Below are 19,168 nucleotides of genomic sequence, written 5' to 3' on the forward strand. Positions count from 1 at the left end.
TTTGAATAAGTTTGTGTACTTTTTAATGCACATTTATGCCTAATTTTATTAATTCCAAAAGGGTCTCTAACTTCCCAAGAAGGGCCCCCGACCTCCCACAAAGAGAATCTGACCTCCCGCCAAAAATATCTGAGGACCATATCCAAAAGGCTATCCAAACAGATCCACAAAGTTCAGACCTGCTTCTATCAAACCTAATCTACGCACGCTGGGTTTTGTTCATGGTTCAAACCAAAATCACCCATGAGCGGAGGAAGCTGGTGATTTTTATAGGTAGCCGCCTCCATGAAATGAGCTTGTGCAAATCCTGAACAGGCGGGTTAGGTGATGGGATTTCTGGATTCAGGCTGGCTGCTTATGGCATTTTCACAATGTTAGGGAGGCCCTCTGACGCCGTGAAAATCCAGGCCACTGTTGACATAAAGTAGAGGGAGTTTTTCTTTGCTCTTGTTGTGCAATTCATGATATCAGAATGTTTTAAGATGATAGCAGGTGCCCAAAATCTGATCTTTAGCACCAACACCCACCTGTGAGCACAACATTTTAAAAAATAAACTTCAAAGTCAGTCTGAGTTAAGTAGCTCACTATAATAGATCTATGCACAGTAAAAGGCATTAAAAATAGGTTATATTAATTGTATTTTAGGCCAGTACATTACAGAATGAGGACATTTAGCTCATTGAGTCCACATTGGCTTTTTTGAAGAGCAACCCAGTTAGTCCTATTCCCTTGATCTTTCTCCATATGCATAGAATTCTTTTCTCCTTCAAATATTTGTACAATTCACTAACGAAAGCTACATTTAAATCCGTTTCCATCGCTTTGTATGACAGGGCATTCCAAATTGTTGCCACTCATTGTGTAAAGATCTTTTTTATTTTGCCTCTGGTTCTTTTGATAATCAATTGAAATTTGTGCCCTGTGGCTATTGGCCCTTCAGCTAGAAGAAATATTTTTTCCTTATTTACTCTAGTTAAACCCTTCATTATTTTAAATCATAGAACCATAGAAAGGTTACAACACAGGAGGGAATTCAGCCCAGCTTGTCCATGCCAGCCCAAGGATACCCAGGTTCCCTTTCTAATCGCACCTTCTAGAACACAGCCCGTAACCCTGTAGCTTACAGCACTTAAGGTGCAGATCCAGGTACTTTTTCACAAAAGTATAGGGTTTCTGCCTCCACTACCAAGTCGGGCAGCGCATTCCAGACACCGTAAAAAAGTTCTTCCTCATGTCCCCTCTACACCTTCGTCCACTTATCTTGAATCTATGTCCCCCGGATCTAGATTTCTCCGTCAAGGGAAACAAATTTATCCTGCCCAATCTATCTCTTACCCTCATAATTTTGTACACCTCAATCAAGTCACGCTTCTTTATTCAAGGAAAATAACCCAATCCTCTCCAATCTCTCCTCGTAGCTACACTTTTCTAGCCCTGGCAACAATTTTGTAAACCTCCTCTGCACTCTCTCCAGAGCAATAACGTCCTTCTCGATCAAACCTCCTCCCAGCTTCCTCTGCTCCAATCCAACCTAACTTCTCCTAACTCCTCCAGCCTATCCACCAACTCTGATCCCTCATCCCTGGAACCATTCTCGTAAAACTTAGAAATAATGAACAAGATCATCATCAAGATTCAAAGCAAGAACCTGGGAGAAAAAGAAGATTGCAGGAACTAACAAAGGATTAAAATATTTATTGTCTTTTAGTTTGATTATTTGAATACTAATTCAAAGAGGAACAAGTAAGTCCTGGCCAATAGTTAGCCCCAGCACCAATAAAACAAATTATCTAGTTCGCTCAAATTTATTTTGAAAATGTTCTCAATTTTGTGTGTGGGATCTTGCTGTGTAGTTGCGCTTTCAACACTCATCAATAGGCAGTGAGGCACTTTCAGGCATTCAGTGGTGGTGAAAGTTGCCGGATCAAAGCAGCTCATCCTTTTCTTTTTATAAAGCTGTACCTGGTATTGGATTAGACTTAATAGTATAATTTAAAAACCTGTGCTGATCCCAGAGTTGGGATTTTCGATTCTGTGTTGGGAACTTGTGGGCTGGTTCAGTTCTGGGCCCCAACACGCCCTCCCTGCTGCGTCACTGACTCAATGCAGTTTTCAAATGGAAATAGGCTATTGGACTGAGGGTGGGTTCGGTACTCAATCAGTGCATTAAAAGCATCCTAAGAGGTGGGACACAAGCAATGGAGGTTCATTTGAAAAAGGCAAGTGGCACCCATGGGGGTCTTCTACTCACTGTGGGCATGGCTGCCTAGAAAGAAGAATGGAATTGGGCCAGCACTGCCAAGAGCAGGCAGACATGGCAGCTCCAAGGTATTCTGATAATTTCCTAGATTTGCTCACTGAGACTGTGCTGAGAGGTGATGGATTTTCTTCCCTAGATTTGGTTGTAATGCCCCCTCTCCCCAACTGGACACCAAAAGGGCATGACTGGTGGAGGATGTGAGCAATCGCTGTGTCACCCCAGGACATGGGTCCAGTGCTGCAAGCACTTTAATGACCTCATTATATTTGGGAAGGTACGTTGCGAGTGACAGGCCTCTAATTCTGTCCACAGCAGAATGCACATGGGTTCAGTATATTGTGTGTCAATTGTGCTCCCTAACATTGTCAGAATGTGTGCCCAGTCGCACTTTAAAATGTCAGCTGCCCTCATGTGGGACAAAAATGAGAAGGTGGCATCACCGAGGAGCACATGCGCTTATGTCAATGCCGTGGTGTGTGCGTTGAGGGAGGGCAATCTTCTCATGGATCAACCTCTCCTCATCCTTGAATTGATGCCATCACAAAAGGCCAATGTAGAAGGCCATCAGTGATGGCAAGGCTGGAAGCTGGAACGGGCAGGGTCGTTTGATAACTCTATCCTCAGGTGAAGAGCATGGAGGGGACTACTGCCGAATTTTAGCTGAGGTTTGTTGACTGCTGCGTCAATGGAGTTAGCTGTGCTGATGCACTTGATGATCAATATTTTCTTCTCCTTGTGTCTCTGACAGGGTTGCAGCCTAGGAAGGTGTCAGGTACCTCCCTGCAGTGCATGGGTGCCAGGCTCCACTGCACCATCCCCTTCATCTTCTCCTTCCTCCTCCCTGTCATCATAGTCTTCCATGGAAGAGTTATACGGCATTCCCTACTCCTCATTTAACTCCAGGCCTTTTTGAATTGACACATTATGAAGTGCACAACAGACAACTGCAACAGAAACACTCTGACTGGCTCATACTGGAGGGCACTACCTGACTGGTCAAAGTAATGCAAGTGCACCTTCACCATATTGACAGGCTCATGAAAGTAGATGGCTCTGACTGTAATGCTTTTCCACTTCACTGCATGGGTACCAGAATGACATCATGAGCTACCTTCTCAGCGAATAACTCTCATCTCTGAGCAGCCACCCTCGCAGTCTGGGTTTTGGCCTGAAGAGGTGCGGCAACTGCAACCTTTGCTGGATGAAGGAATCATGACAATAATAATTATTATAAAATAATAATCGCTTATTGTCACAAGTAGGCTTCAATGAAGTTACTGTGAAAAGCCCCTAATCGCCACATTCCGACACCTGTTCGGGGAGGCCGGTACGGGAATTGAACCTGCACTTCTGGCCTTGTTCTGCATTACAAGCCAGCTGTTTAGCCCATTGTGCTAAACCAGCCCTTCAATGGACATGAACTGAGTGCAAACTGACAAGATGTGCTTCTTGTTGTCAAGGACCAACTGTACATTCTGTTGAGGAATGTGGCTGGCCGATGCCTTGATGGTGATGTTGATACAATCGATGATCTCTGGGCCTTTGGAAATCCATCGATGTTGGCAATGCCCTAAGTGCCTACGCTGTCTCCTCTGTCAAAATGGGTGTATTCTTCTACCCTCCAGAATAGAGAATCCGTAACCTGCCTAATGATAGGAGACTACTAATTGTAAAAAGCTGCCCAACTATGAACCAGACTCCTGGATCAGACAGGATGCATAAAAATTCAGGCCAATGGTGATCTTGGCAGCTGGAGATGGGTTCTGCCATAGGGAACATGAGGCATCTGATTATTGTGCAAATCTCTGAGAGGTGTAGTTTCCTCCAACATTGGTGCTCTGTCGCTTGCAGGTAATTGACTCTTGGCTTGTACACACAATGCTGTGGATAGTGCCTTCCTCTCCTTGCAGCCCTCTTTATGCTCCTCTAGCCTTGTTCTGACCAGGAGGATTCTGCTGCAGAGGCTCCTCATTATTGCACTGCCAGATGTCAGGGTGGACGATTCTCATCTACAGACCCTGGATCCGCTGGTTGCTTTTGTGCAGCAGGGCTTCCTCGGCCACCCAGGTGACGCCAGTAGCCTGCGCCTCTCTTAGAACTCCAACCATTCACTCGTGTGGAATACATGCCTCTTAGCACCAGCAATGGTAACTCTACGTCACTGGTGAAGCAGCTGTGTGCGACTGTTCATATTCTTTGTGAGCTGACCACTGCTTCCATTAGCCCTAATGGCTTCCAGCTATGTCCAGGCCAGGTTCAACCTGATGTTTCCCAGGCATTGCATTTTGCAAGCCCGCCAATTGAACATTGGCCCAGTGATGCCTTTCGATTGGCGCCACCAGCAGTTTAAAAGGCACCTAATGGGAGGCATGGTGAGTTGCAGATACACTCCTCTTTTTCCCACCCTCCCACTGGAAATCGCATCACATTCTAGAGTCATTGCGATCCAGCGCCAGTCTCCTGAAACGGGATTTTCAAACCATGCCCATACTCATTCCTATCTAAGCCCACACCTCCACCCTACCCCAGTAACCCAACCCAACTTTTTTTTGGACACTGAGGGCAATTTAGCGTGGCCAATCCACCTAACCTGCACATCTTTGGACTGTGGGAGGAAACCGGAGCACCCTGAGGAAACCCACGCAGACACGGGGAGAACATGCATATTCCGCATAGGCTGTGACCCAAGCTGGGAATCGAACCTGGCACCCTGGAGCTGTGAAGCAACTGTGCAAACCAGTATGCTACAATGATTCAAACTCTGGCCCCAAGTGTGACCCACAAACGGAAAGTCTGTAATATCCTGAAGCCACCAGAAATCCAAGACGTACGAGTGTGATTGTGAACATGAAATAAAAATAGCTCTTTAAAAAATGTTGTGCTGCTATTAACTGGTGAAGAACAAGAAAGCTTCAGTTTCTGCACCAAATCCTTTTTAAAAATAAAGCTTTCACTGTCAGTAAAACAAAGGTAAGTTTAAGGGATTTCTATTTCTATTCGTAGACATTAGAAATAAGATACAGATTTAAGTGGGTTTATTTTAATATTTCTGTGCTTGGAAGGATAAAATCTATAGTTAGATTCATGCTGGACAAAGCTGTTTGTAATATGTGTGTGTGGGTTGGTTCAGTTTCCAACTGTATTGCCATTGTGCTTATAGAGGGCTACGACGTGAAGAATAAATAACTCAGCAGAAGTATGAAAAGTGCAACTGGGGGCACGTTTAAAGGTAGAAAGGCTTTTTGTTCTTAGTCTACCTGAATTTTTTGGCAGTTGAAGAAGGACACCAGAAAGTGAACATCTCTCATCTCTACCAGAAGACTGGACATGAGCTGCAAAGAGGCAAATTCCCAAAGAACCAGTTACAGTTCAGATAACCAGGGAATTGGGACAGAAAGAAGGTCTTTAGATGACTGAAGTTAAGAGAACATAGACTAAGGTATGGAAGAGTAAACAAAGTATTCTGAGTTAACAAGACAATTACAGTATTAGCATAAATGCTTCACAGCTCCAGGGTCCCAGGTTCGATTCCTGGCTGGGTCACTGTCTGTGCGGAGTCTGCACGTCCTCCCCGTGTGTGCGTGGGTTTCCTCCGGGGTGCTCCGGTTTCCTTCCACAGTCCAAAGATGTGCGGGTTAGGTGGATTGGCCATGCTAAATTGCCCGTAGTGTCCTAAAAAGTAAGGTTAAGGGGGGGGTTGTTGGGTTACGGGTATAGGGTGGATACGTGGGTTTGAGTAGGGTGATCATGGCTCGGCACAACATCGAGGGCCGAAGGGCCTGTTCTGTGCTATACTGTTCTATGTTCTACAGTAACCAGATTTAAAGTTGGAAAGTAGACTTCAGAAGTAAATGGAAGGTTTAGTGCCATTTTAATAGAGTCTGGGAATCAAGAGCTATAAGAATTATGAGCAGTTTGTACAGCAGTCAAGACAAAGAAATAGTCATAGAAATCCGAAAGGGGGTGGATAGTGGATCCTCTGTTAAAAGTGGAGTGGAAGCTTTGTTTAAAAGAGTCATTTGGAAAAACTAGAATGGATTTCGGAATGCAAACCACTAATGTAAAGCATTATTGTGAAGGAAGAGTTCAAAGCATATTTTGCGAATTGAGTTCAGAAACACTCTTGTGAAAATTTTCTCAAGGTTTCTGAGGGGAAATCCTCAGGCATTCACTTGGGTTCAGCACTGAAAGTGTCTATTTGACCACAGCCAATCTGTGGGTTTAATGGGATTTTGTGTTACTGAGCACTTTGTAGCTTAAGATGTACTTTGTAATCCATGCTAATATTAAAATCCATGTGGATTTTTTAAGTTCAGGGGATAGTAAAGGAGTATTGTACCACAATCTAATTTTTCATGTTATTTAGTGGTTCTGTGACTCTATTCCTCCACGTTGTCTGAGAAAAAGTAAAAGATATGGGCCACGATCTAACAAAACAAATAGAGTCCTTTCTGGGTGGGATTAGTGTGGTTGATCCCTGCTATCTAATGGCACTCTACTTATTCTTAGTGCCTTGATGGCAAGCGGAGCTGCTCCGTACAGTAAGAGAATGGGATGCCATTTTTAATGACATCCAATCTTTCGACACCCTGCCACAACCACCCGATACCCCCAATGCGCTAACTCATCTATAAGGGCGTCATCAAGCCCCCCACACCCCACTGCACATGGGCAAAGCACCCCGGGCTCGATCCCAGTGAAAGCAAGATGCCAGCTTTACATTGGCACCTGGGCACCCCAACAACAGACCGGCACCAGATTGCATTGCCAGGGTGCCAGTGCCAGGCTGGGAGTCCCTCCAGGTACCGTTCCACCTGGTTCCCTTTTGTGGGGACCAGTATAGAATGCCCATGACTGGGGTCTCCTCTGCGAAGCCGATAGATGCTGACATTTAGATCCGGCGGGAGCATGTCTGTGGGTTCTTAAACTTACCTCGTTGTGTGAGACTGGGTCCAGCCTATTGGGAGTGGTCCCAAGTGGCGTAACGGCTGTCTGGAATCCCGGAGGAGGCCTTTCCCAGGATCTACCAGCCGTGTTGCACCCCGGTTCCGGCAGGACACTGGCAGTAGATCACACTCATACTCTTTTGAGCCGGTACTCTATTCTGGGATCTTCCCGTTCAGTTTTAACAGCAACTGGGATTGTAACTTCATGGATTCCCAATACTCAAGATTTAGAAGCAGATCCACCATTACATAGATTCATAATCTGCAAAACTGCTTCCCCACAATTTTACAAAATTGTTTAAACTCAAAGTAATCTCATCTCACGGTTCAGACACCAAATGAGTCAACTGATAGTTTCTACTATAAATAACAGTTTGTGGTGTGCTGTAAGCCAACTTGTAAAGGGATTAAGATAGTGTGGACAGTAATAACAATGCTCAAGACTTCAAGAATCATGTCAAACCCAATGTTTCATTGCCTGCAACGTATTCCATATTGGGCTGAGTTTTACTCTCAGTGGCAAACACATATTACCAACTACTTGTTACATTTGCACATTGCCCAAAGATTTGTTTGTAGGCTTTTGTCATTTAAATCTTCATTGCTCAACACAAATAAATGTTCTAGAATTATTTTCAGTAAAACAAATCACAGTCATATATATCCAGAAATCAATGATTCTGAAATAAACTTCTGTATTTCAACATTTCTTATATTTATGAAAGTCAATTTCACTTTTCACCTATAATGATGAAACATTGTTATGTGCAATGATAACATATGCTGTATACATTTGGCAGGTGATAACATTTTTCACCTGCAATGATCAGGCACACATTTTGTATGTGCACCAGGATTAGGGCTGGTTTAGCTGAGTGAGCTAGACAGCTGGTTTATGATGCAGAACAAGGCTAGCAGCGCGGGTTCAATTCCCGTACTAGCTTACCCGAGCAGGCGCCGAAATGTGGCGACTAGCGGCTTTTCACAGTAACTTCATACTTGTGACAATAAAAGGTTATTATTAAATATATATATATATATATATAATATTTACATATACATATAGGATAACACTTTGCATTTTGCTTCAAGAAAGCAATAGATTAAAGAGTAAGATTCAATCATAAACTGAGGGTGAAATGCATGCAGTTTATGATCATTACAACTCTGCGATATGCCAGTGCCATGAAAAGTACTGCCGAGTATTTTATCCCATACATTATATGTAAAAGCTTAACAATACTCTCCTTTGTAGTTTTCTGTTTTTGTTTTGTTCATGGCTAAAGATTCATGTCCGAGTGGAGCAGAATTGAATTACATGGCTTAAGCAACAATGGGATTGTGATTTATTTCATTGCTACAGGAAAATATCACAGCTTGTGTATCAAGAATAATTGATATCAGTGTGGCTCCAAAGTGATAACATAAGCAAGGGTTCAAAAATGTCAAGATGTGAAAGCAAAGCTCAAACACTTATGACTGTCATCTGAAATCCAAGTTAGATTACAGCATTGAAATCACTTCATGTCACCTGTACACACATACTGTTTAGCTATTATACAAGGAGTTCTTTGAGCCTATCCTTTGCAGCCATCCCTGGATGGTTAGTATATTACGTGCTGTTTCTTGCAAAAGGTTTAATGATGCGATGTCCATACCATAAACAAACTGATAAATAATGTACCTGAAATTATATGTCCAATTCACATTACAAGCCAGAAAATGTCTGACAGGCATTAATTCTCATGAATTAAAACATAACCTTTTAGCAAACTTCTTTAGGCTTCAAACAAAATAATACCCTCAATGATGTCTTACCTGTGTACTCAGTACATGAGAGCTACCTGGCTGTTGCAAATCCTTAATTTTCTCTGGAAGGTCTGAATGCTCACTTTTACAGATATTTGAAAATTGGGCAGGAGCACAAGTCTGATTCATATCATCTTGCATCTTATATTTAGGCACCAGGAAACCTAGGACGTAATCACATCACAGAGTTGCTTCAATTTCCACTTGATGTCAACAAAATTATTCTTTCTGAAAAGGGCACATGCTCAACATAGTATTCAGGTTATTTATGGTATTTAACTTTTAAATTATTTATTTTAATATATTATTCATGGTAAAATAATTGTTAACTACATAATAAATAAAACAGTCCAACTAACAATGCATGCAATGCTCCCTAGGGATGCGCACAGGAAGTAAAATCACCCAGCAAATAATCAGGTGGCAAACACAGACACACTGACTATCTGGTTTACAGTATCTTGCAATGTTGACATCTTGACATGTTAATTAAGAGACCGTACTCTGCCATTGTCAGTATGGTGACGTCTTGCAACCAGATCACGACAGACTTTTCCTATTACCCAGTCTTCATAAAACAATCCATTGCTCATGGATTCTATTCAATTTGTTATAATGACAGTGTTTAATCACATAGCCTGCTCTATACCAGAAATAAGGTCACATACGTGACCATCGAGCTGCACAGCATATAATGTATGGCTGAGATTTCTCACGAGCTAGCCACAAACTCGTACATTATCAGCACAAATATTTCAGACAAAAGGAATGTTGTTGAAGCTATCTGCAGACGGCATTGCTCGATTCATATTGCTATAGTGTTGGTTATGCAGTATAGCCTTTACACTAAAAGCACATTTGAAATTATGTGAATAAAATCAAGTGATTGACACACTAATTATGATATTAGAAATTGTTCACATTGCTTGAGTTTAATTTGAAGGGTTTCATTAAAATTTTAATATGAATATGGTGGATGCCAATGGATTTAAAATTCTGCCATTCCTCTCCTTGGAGACTTCACATTGATAAGCTTTGCTGGCAGGAACTCACATTCTATAAGTTAATTAATCTCTTTATTCCATGACCTGTTATCGCACTGTGCAGAGACATTTGGGTATATAACTTGCTCAAAGTACATTTGACATTTACCTGCTGTAGATGGCTTAGGAAGGCAACTTTGAAATGCTTGTACAGCTCTGGCAGCCACTGTAGGATCCGATGCTGAATGACCAATCATGCCTTGCCCAGGAGCGCTGCATTCAGTCCTGTTCGGCACTTCTCGCTCAAGTGTTTTTGCTTTTTGAGAAACATTTGTCAAATGGGGTGCTTCCTGCAGGGATGAGGAAAGGTCACATTCAAGGTAGGATGTTGTTTTGGGGAGATGTCTTCCTGTTGCTCGGTTTGTAGAATCAGGAAGGGGAAAAGTTCCAATTCCACTGTCCAATGTTCTCATCTGACAGCTGGACCCTGAGTTATAGGAAAAGTAAATGAGTGGGTGGAGCAACTGGAAATACTGGTTGTTACAGCCAAGAAAATGGATCATAGCAGGAAAAAGATGCCAAATGAATAAACATTAATTGACATTAAAAAAGTTCTGAATCCTGATACAAACATTGGGCGAAATTCTTTGTTTTGGAAACTATATGCTGGATTCTCTGATTTTGAGGCTATGCCCGGAGCATGTCTCGTCTTACGACCAAAAAGTCGGCGCCACCCCTGCACCGATGCTCAGCACGGTGGGGGGTCAGCAGCCATGTACGTAAAGCCCCCAGCCTTACCTGTAGATATGGACGGAGAATTGCCGGGTCCGTAGTCGCGCATGCGCACGGCAGCGGTCGCGCCGTACAACATGACGTTGGCCACGCGCGGACCAGGCATGCCAGATAGTGCCCCGCCTAACCCCTCTCATCAGCCCACCAGTCCCCCACAGCGAAGCTCCCCAAGCCAGAGGAACGGCTCCCCCCCTCCCCAACTGTGGCGCCGCTTGTCACAGTCCGCAGCCGCCACGCGACGTTGATGAAACCTCAGACCACAAGTGATCCACGCCGTCGCGGAGTCGGCCCATCGGGGGCGGAGCATTGGGGGAGGGTCTTCAGGTGACATCCTGAGGCCGTCCCAATGGTGTGCAGTGTGCTCAGCAATGCCCTTGTTTTGGAGGGGGCGGAGCATCCGAAAAACAGTACTGACCTCCGATTGCAGCGTCAAAACGGATTCTCTGGTCAATTGCCAAACGCGATTTCGGCGTTGGCAATCAGAGAATCCGGCCCTATATTTTCCCGCCGTAGCTGAATTGCATCTGGTTTGCACTCCTACTGGGAGCGCAAATCAGGAAGTGATTCCCTATCCTTTGCCACGGGAATTTATGCATGCCGAGGACTGCAAGGGATAACGTAGGGAATCCCACTATTGGGCCATCGTTTTGAGTGGGTGGACCGATAGCGAGGCCCCGCGGATGCCCCCACCCCTGCATCATGATTCAACCCTTCCCGCTGCGCTATTCAGCCCCTCATCCCCAGATTTTCTGGATGCTCCCCTTGGCCTAAAAACAGGGGCGATTCATCCAGTCCCCCCACCCAGAGACTCTGTAAGTAAAGGGACCCCCCTCTGCAGAGATCCTATAAATAAAAGCACCCCCCACAGAGACCCACTAAATAAAAGGACCCCCAACAGAACCCCAGAAAAGGAACACCTTCCGGGAAGCCCCACAGGCGAGAGAACACTGTCTGAAAACCCTCCAGAAAAGGGACCCCTGTTCAGGAATCGCCCTAGAAGAGAGACCTCTGTCTGGAAAATAGAGAGCAGTCCAGACAGCGGCAGTAAAAATAAAATTATGACTTTGTTGGCAGTCAGTAAAGAGCAAATGATATGCTGGCCTTCATAGCGAGAGGATTTGAGTATAGCAATAGGGATGTTTTACTGCAATTCGCTAAGGCATTGGTGAGGCAACACCTGGAGTATTGTATGCAGTTCTGGAGTCCTTATCTGAGGAAGGATGTTCTTGCTATGGAGGGAGTGCAGCACAGGTTTACCAGGCAGATTCCTGGGATGGCAGGACTGTCATATGAGGAGACACTAAGTCGGCTATGACTATATTCATTGGAGTTTAGAAGAGTGAGAGGAGATCACATAGAAACGTACAAAATTCTAACAGAATTAGATAGCGTAAATTCAGAAAGAGGATAGTTTGAGGATAAGGAGTAAACCTTTTAGGACTAAGTTGAGGAGAAATTTCTTCACCCAGAGAATGGTGAATCTGTGGAATTCACGACCACAGAAAGTAGATGAGGTCAAAACGTGTAATTTTGAGAAGGAATTAGATATAACTCTTGGGGCTAAATGGATCAAGGGATATGGGGGGGGGATCAGGATATTGAACTTGATGATCAGCCATTATTAATGAATGACGGATCACGCTCAAAGGGCTGAATGACATCTCCCTGCTTCTATTTTCTATGTTAACACTCACCTGGCTCAGGCAGAGGAACAGCACATGTCAATTACTGGAAGAGAAATCCAGTCAGCTGTGTTTAGACCCCCTCAGATCTTTGAGCTGCAAAGCATTCATTCATTTATCTTTGATACTGATTTTGCTGGGCTGTGATTGACAGCTTCCACACAGCTTTCAGCATTTCTCCATTCATCTTCCTTCATGGTTTAATAACTCTAAAGTGCTCCAACCCAATGTTTATAAACATCAAGCTTTGATTGACAGGTCCTGGATCACTTCAAACAGTGCTGTCAATTTCCAGCTGACCACTTCAAAGATCACTCAAGCGTGAAGGAAGGTGGTTGGAAAGCACTTAATTCTGTTTTAGGAGAGGCAGTGGTGTAGTGGTATTGACAATACCTTGGACAAGTAATACAGACCCAGGGTAATAATGCTCAGGGGTCAAGGATTCAGATCCAACCAAGGCAGATGGAAAATTTGAATTTTCATCTGGCCTACATGTGACCCCGGACCCACAGTAATGTGGTTGACTCTTAAATTCCCTCAGGGATGGGGAATAAATGCTGACTCAGCCAGCGATGCCCACATCCCATGAATGAATAAAAAAAAGTGGTCCAGGACCCGTCTATCAAAGTTTGATGTTTATAACCACTGAGATTAGAGCACTTTAGAGTTACTCAACCACGAAGGAAGATGAATGGAGCAATGCTGACAGCTGAGTGTATGTAGAATCTGTCAATCTCAGCCTAGTAAAATCAATATCAAAGATAAGTAATAAATGTCTTGCAGCTCAAAGAACAGAGGGGATTTAAACACAGCTGACTGGTTTTCTCTTTCCAGGAATTGACACATGGTGCTTCCTCTGTCCAAGCCAGCAGGTGTATTGCCCCGGTAAGTTTTAAAGCAGTCATTTTTTTCACTCCTCCCCCTGTTTGAACTTCTCTCCAGTTTCCAGACAGGGGTCTCTCTTGTGGGGGATTCATGACAGGGGTCTCTTTTCTGGGGGCTTCCCGACAAGATTCTCTTTTCTGAGGGGTTTCTATACAGGGTTTTCTGTTCTGGGGGCTTCCTGACAGGGGTCTCTTTTTTAGGGGCTTCCAGTCAAGGGTCTGTTTTCTTGGGGTCTGTGGGGGAGTGGGTGGTATCTTTATTTAGGGAGTCTCTATTGGGGCCTCTTTATTTAGAGGCCTCTGAGGTGTCACTTTATTCAGGGGGTCTCTGTAAGGGTCTCTTCATCTAAGGAGATCTCTGTGGGGGCAGTGGGAGGAGTTTGGTGGGCGTGGGGTGGGCGGCACTCGGGTGGACTTCGGGGGCAACTTCCTTCAAACGTTACCCCCTTGCCCATTTTGAGGTTCATCAAGCCTGGGCCACGCTTGTCAATAGCAGTAGTAATTCTTGTCCACGTGATTTCCAACCCGGAGGACCAGATAATCACACAGGCCCTGAGAAGATGATGCCCGGCTTGCCCAGGGAATGCAAATGGGTCTTAATGACCTATTTGCATCTTCCTGCTGGAGCAGGGCTCGAACCTTGATCCAAACACCTGCGTGGGACCACAGCATCGGAAATAGCTCGGCGCCCGTCGCCAAAGCTGTTTTCTTCATCACCGTGGGATTCTCAGCTTCAAAGTGAACCGCTACTGCCATCACGAAGCGGAGAATTTTACCCATTGTTGCAATTAAATTATACAGAAACAATATATAAAGTGATTCCTCATAATGTTTCTAATACACATGGTTTCTAACATGCATTGTTCATGTTTATACCTTTTGCTGCGAAACAGTACATATCATTTTCTTTATCTGTACAGATGTACATCTTTAAAACACTTCATTTGCTGCTGAAACCCTCTTACATGCCTTTGTTGCCTCTACACTTGACAACTGCAATTCATCTCTAGCTAACCTCCCATCTTTCATCCCGCCACCCCCCTCCCCTATATACCCTAACACCGAATTGTATTTATTTATACAGGGGGTGGGATTCTCCGGTTCTGGTTCGGGTTCTCCGGTTTCTTGGTCGCGGGCAGTTCGCTTGTAGCGGGTTTCGATCTTCCTGCCATTTGTCAATGGGATTTCCCATCGAAACCATCCCAAGCCGCCGTGAAACCTGCTGGTGAGATTGCATTGCCAGCAGGAAAGTGAATCCCATTGACTGGAGAATTCCGGCCAGTGTCTTTACCACAACAAAGCATCCCAAGCCAGTTCACTGGAGAGTTATAAAGCAAACATTTGGCACTGAGCTACCTTAGGAGATATCAGGGCAAATAGCCAAAAGCTTGGTCAACGAGATAGGTTTGAGGAGCATCTTAAGAGAGGTGTAAGGATGGAGTTCCAGAACATCGGCCATTGGCAGCTAAAAGTATGGCCGTCAGTGGTGGAGTGATGAACAATTTTCAAACGGCCATTCAAAGGTCATCCAAAATGTTTGCTGTCTGTATCCAACTTGCACTAATTCCTTTCACCCATCACTTCAGTGCTCTCTGACCGACACTAGCTCCCAGTTAAGCAATGCTTCTATTCTAAAATTTTCTCCCTTGCTTTCACATCCCTCCATTGCCTTGCCCCAGCCTTTTCTGCAATCTCTTCCAACCCAACAACCTTATATCCGCATTCCTCCCAAATCTGCCCAAACCCAATTTTAACTGGTCCACCACTGATAGCTGCGCCTTAGCAGTAAAGCCTGGAGTTCGCGGATCCCATCACTAAATCTCCAAGTTTCTCTAACTATCTTGGGATGTTTAACGATGTCAAGGTGCCATAGAAATGTAAATGATTGCTTGTTCACCAGCTTATTTCCTGCTAACAAATTAACTTATCGGAAATGAGACTGGTGGCATTGAGCTTGTTTAGCCAGGTTTTTCCATGCACGGGCGGCACGGTGGCACCGTGGTTAGCACTGCTGCCTCACAGCACCAGGGACCCAGGTTCAATTCCACCGTTGGGTGACTGTCTATGTAGAGTTTGTATGTTCTCCCCGGGTCTCCATGGGTTCGGCCGAGTGCCCTGGTCTCCTTCCACGGTCCAAAGATGTACAGGTTAGGTGGATTGGCCTTGCCAAAACTTCTCAGTGTCTAAAGGCTAGGTGGGGTTACTGGGCTAGGGCAGGGAAATGGACCTAGGTAGGGTGCCCTTTCAGAAGATTGGTGCAGACTTGATGGGCCAAATGGCCTTCTGAACTGTAAGGATTCTATGATTTGATGCACGGACAGCAGCAAGAACGACCCCTTTATTAAACGGAACTTTGCTTCATTTCGGAGCCTCAGCGAGGAACACCCCGCTGACGCTGCACTTAGTCTCATTTACTGTACTAACAGGTTCCACTCACCAGTGCAGGAATAGATCGGGGAGCCATTCAACCCCCACCATGGCCCCTGGACCCCCTAATGCATCATCTCACTTATAAGGGGGTCATCGAAACCCTCACATCTCACCTGATAAGGGCAGGACAACCCTGGGCCCGATCCCCAGAGCGTGCACGATGCCACCTGTAACCTTGACACTGACACCCTGGCAATGCCCCTGCCAAGCTGGCAGTGTCACCTGGGCATCCTGGCAGAGCGATGGTGGCACCAGAGTGGCTCTGCCACGGTGCCCAGTTGGCACTGCCAGGGTGTCAGGCTGGCAGCGTCAAGGTGGCATCAGGGGTGCCAAGGTACCACCGTGCTCAGAGCCCAATCACCCGGAGGCCCCTGATCCGCACGGACTCAAAATTTTAACTCTGTTTTTCACTCCAGACGATGCCAGACCTGCTGACTTTTTCCAGCATTTATGGTTTTATCTCAGATTGCCAGCATCGGCAGTATTCTGCTTTTATTACATAACTTACTGTCTGATGTGACCATCAATTCACAAGACACGTGATTGGAAGTGAACAGTGGTTTTAATAGTCTTACAACAGAGCATGCCTGCGATGAGATGAACTGAGAGCAGGCTTACGACTGCAGTGCTTCATACTTCCGATTAGTGGGAGGAGCCATGGGTGGAGCCAAGGGTGGAGCCCAGTACAAACTCCTCATCTCCCCCTATGGGCAGAGCCTGGCAACGGCTCGTATACAGAGCCGACGAGGACACAATACATGTAATACAACACAGTGTGAATTACTAGGTATATAATTCACCACATTGTCTGCTCACAAAGTTGGACAAAAATGAACCAATTTCAGTAGCTGCTGCTAGTTGAAAATAAAACTTCTTTTTATTGAAAAAGGGGCTGGGATTCCCCCCTACCCGGCAGGGCGGGGGGCCCCTGCGTGTTGGAGTGGCGTGAACCACTCCAGCGTCGGGCCGCCCCAAAGGTGTGGACGTCTCCGCACCTTTAGGGGCCAAGCCCTCACATTGAGGGGCTAGGCCCGTGCCAGATTTGTTCCCGCTCCGCCGGCTGGCGTGAACTGCCTTTGGCTCCACGCCAGCCGGGGCCGAAAGGACTTCGCCGGCCGGCGTAAGTCCGCGCATGCGCCGGAGCGTCAGTGGCTGCTGACCTCATCCCGGCGCATGCACAGGGGAGGGGGTCCCTTCCGCCTCCACCATGATGAAGACCACGGCGAAGGCGGGAGAAAAAGAGTGCCCCCCCCACTGCATCAATTGCGGGACAGGCCACCGTGGGGGCACCCCCCAGGATCAGATCGCCTCGCGGCCCCCCCCAGGACCCCGGCGCACGCCCGCGCCGCCAATCCCACCAACAAGGTAGGTGGTTTAATCCGCACCGGCGGGAAAGGCTTGTCAGCGACGGGACTTCGGCCCATCGCGGGCCGGAGAATCGGCGCGGCGCGATTCCCGCCCCTGCTGATTCTCGAGTGGCGGAGAATTCAGGTCACGGCGGAGGCGGGATTGACGCCGGCCCCGGGCGATTCTCCGACCTGGTGGGGGGGTCGGAGAATCCCGCCCAGGGTAGGAATTCAGACTTAATTCCCCTTTCCCCTCCAAATTTTAAACTTTTTGCATCCTATGACAACTACTGCCTTGCCAAACCATCAGGAATAAGGGGCATACTCGTTAGACCATCAGTGTACTGTCAGGGCATGTGAACTTGCTTGCTTTCATAAATTGCTTTGGAAGCTGTTTCTGCTGGCTTTCTGTTCTACTGTTGACATTCCAAATTTACTTGCACATTTTGGCCCTGCCCACCAAGCAGGCTCATGGGTGTACAATTTAATAAGGCTTGTGGTTACCAGTTGTTGCACTCACATTGCACTCGGGGTGGGTTAGAATGAGCCGTATAAGTCATTGCTTTTGTCAGAATCAAACGAGACAATTGGAAATGAGAAGTTTAAGGGTCTGAAAAGTTTCAACAATGATTCCTGCAGCTCAGAATAACCTTTCTGGAATAATTCTTGCTTTGATGGTGTTCTGCTAACACTGACTGGCACGTTGTTTCTGAGGATGTGACATTTGGACACCCCCACCACACCCATCCATGGTCAGAGCTTCTCAGGATCAATGTGGCATTCCCTCTAGACACATCTTTGCATGCCATTACCAAACCAGAGGAGGAGTGGCAGAGACTGAAGCAAAAAGGAGAGTCAGGCAGCATTTTTAGAGAATTTAATCCAGTATACAGCCTTTTAAATCACATCACAATAGTCCCTTATGCCACTGCACGTCCATGTCAATATTCATTACCTGACAAAGGCTCACTGACCCGCAACGTTAACCCCAATTTCCTTTCTCCACAGTTGCTGCCTGACGTTCTGAGTTTTTCCTGCATTTTCTGGGACAGAAATGGCACTATAACTTTGAAAGAAAATTAACATAAACAAAAGCTTTTATCTAACTCAAATTGGTCTTTCAATGTTGCCTCCATGATTATAGTCTTCCATGTGGCAAAGGAAGCGTATAAAGCTTTTCAGTTTATACAGAAAAGCCACAACAGAAAAAAATGTTTCCAACAATACTTCATCCATATACATGTCTTTTTTGCCCCATCTTGACTGAAATAATATGATTTGCTATTGAAAGGCATAAGTTGCAAATCTGGGACTCTGCAGAGAGACGAGTTTTGTACTTAAGTCCCAGATTTTGCAGTGGTAATGACAGCAAAACTGTCAGTGTGCAGCGTCCTTACTCCACTGTAGATGAAAGCAATTCTGGGAGTCAGGACATGTGCAAATATTGCTGAAATCCAGAAGTTGCTGCCATTGATTCTAAGCTCTTACGGAGCTTGCAAACTTGACAAGATCAGTGAATTAAGAATGATTTCACTTCTACTTTGTTGAATCTCGCTTTCAGAACCATTCAAAAAGAGATGCACCTTGTTGAACATGGGGTAAACGGGTTTTTAATGATGTACTAAATCTGTAATTACTGCAACATACTCTCAGTGGTCTTGGAGAGCTCATTTTATATTTCTGGAGAACATAAGAAATTCAACATAGTTTAAAACATATTTGAATTTGTAGTTTTTTAGTTTCTACCTTAATAGAATCATAATCAGTTATTTCACTATCTGAAAATGTAAATCAGCAGTGAAAGGCGGCACGGTGGCACAGTGGTTAGCACTGCTGCCTCACAGCACCAGGGACCCGGGTTCAATTCTGGCCTCAGGTGACTGTCTAGGGCAGAATTCTCCGCTCCCCACGTCGCGTGGAAGAATCGTGGGAGGGCCTCCTGACATTTTTTACGTCCCCCTGGCACCCCCAGCGATTCTCCCCCCACCTTGGAAAAATCGCCGCTCGCCGTTTTTCACGGCGAACGGCGATTCTC

General features: G+C 45.4%; 1 protein-coding gene across 13 annotated transcripts in view; it reads right to left on the bottom strand.

The window, feature by feature from the left end:
• nckap5l (NCK-associated protein 5-like) overlaps positions 1 to 19,168 on the bottom strand; it is an 837,372-nt gene that overhangs the window by 69,181 nt on the left and 749,023 nt on the right. For all 13 annotated transcript variants that reach the window (XM_038789861.1, XM_038789862.1, XM_038789866.1 and 10 more), the window contains 2 exons: positions 10,169 to 10,486; positions 9,026 to 9,180 (listed from right to left, as the gene is read on the bottom strand). In XM_038789861.1, the coding sequence (XP_038645789.1) occupies positions 9,026 to 9,180; positions 10,169 to 10,486 (473 nt within the window). The remainder of the gene's footprint in view (positions 1 to 9,025; positions 9,181 to 10,168; positions 10,487 to 19,168) is intronic.

The sequence above is a fragment of the Scyliorhinus canicula genome, chromosome 2 (assembly GCF_902713615.1).
Source record: "Scyliorhinus canicula chromosome 2, sScyCan1.1, whole genome shotgun sequence".
Classification (NCBI taxonomy): domain Eukaryota; kingdom Metazoa; phylum Chordata; class Chondrichthyes; order Carcharhiniformes; family Scyliorhinidae; genus Scyliorhinus; species Scyliorhinus canicula.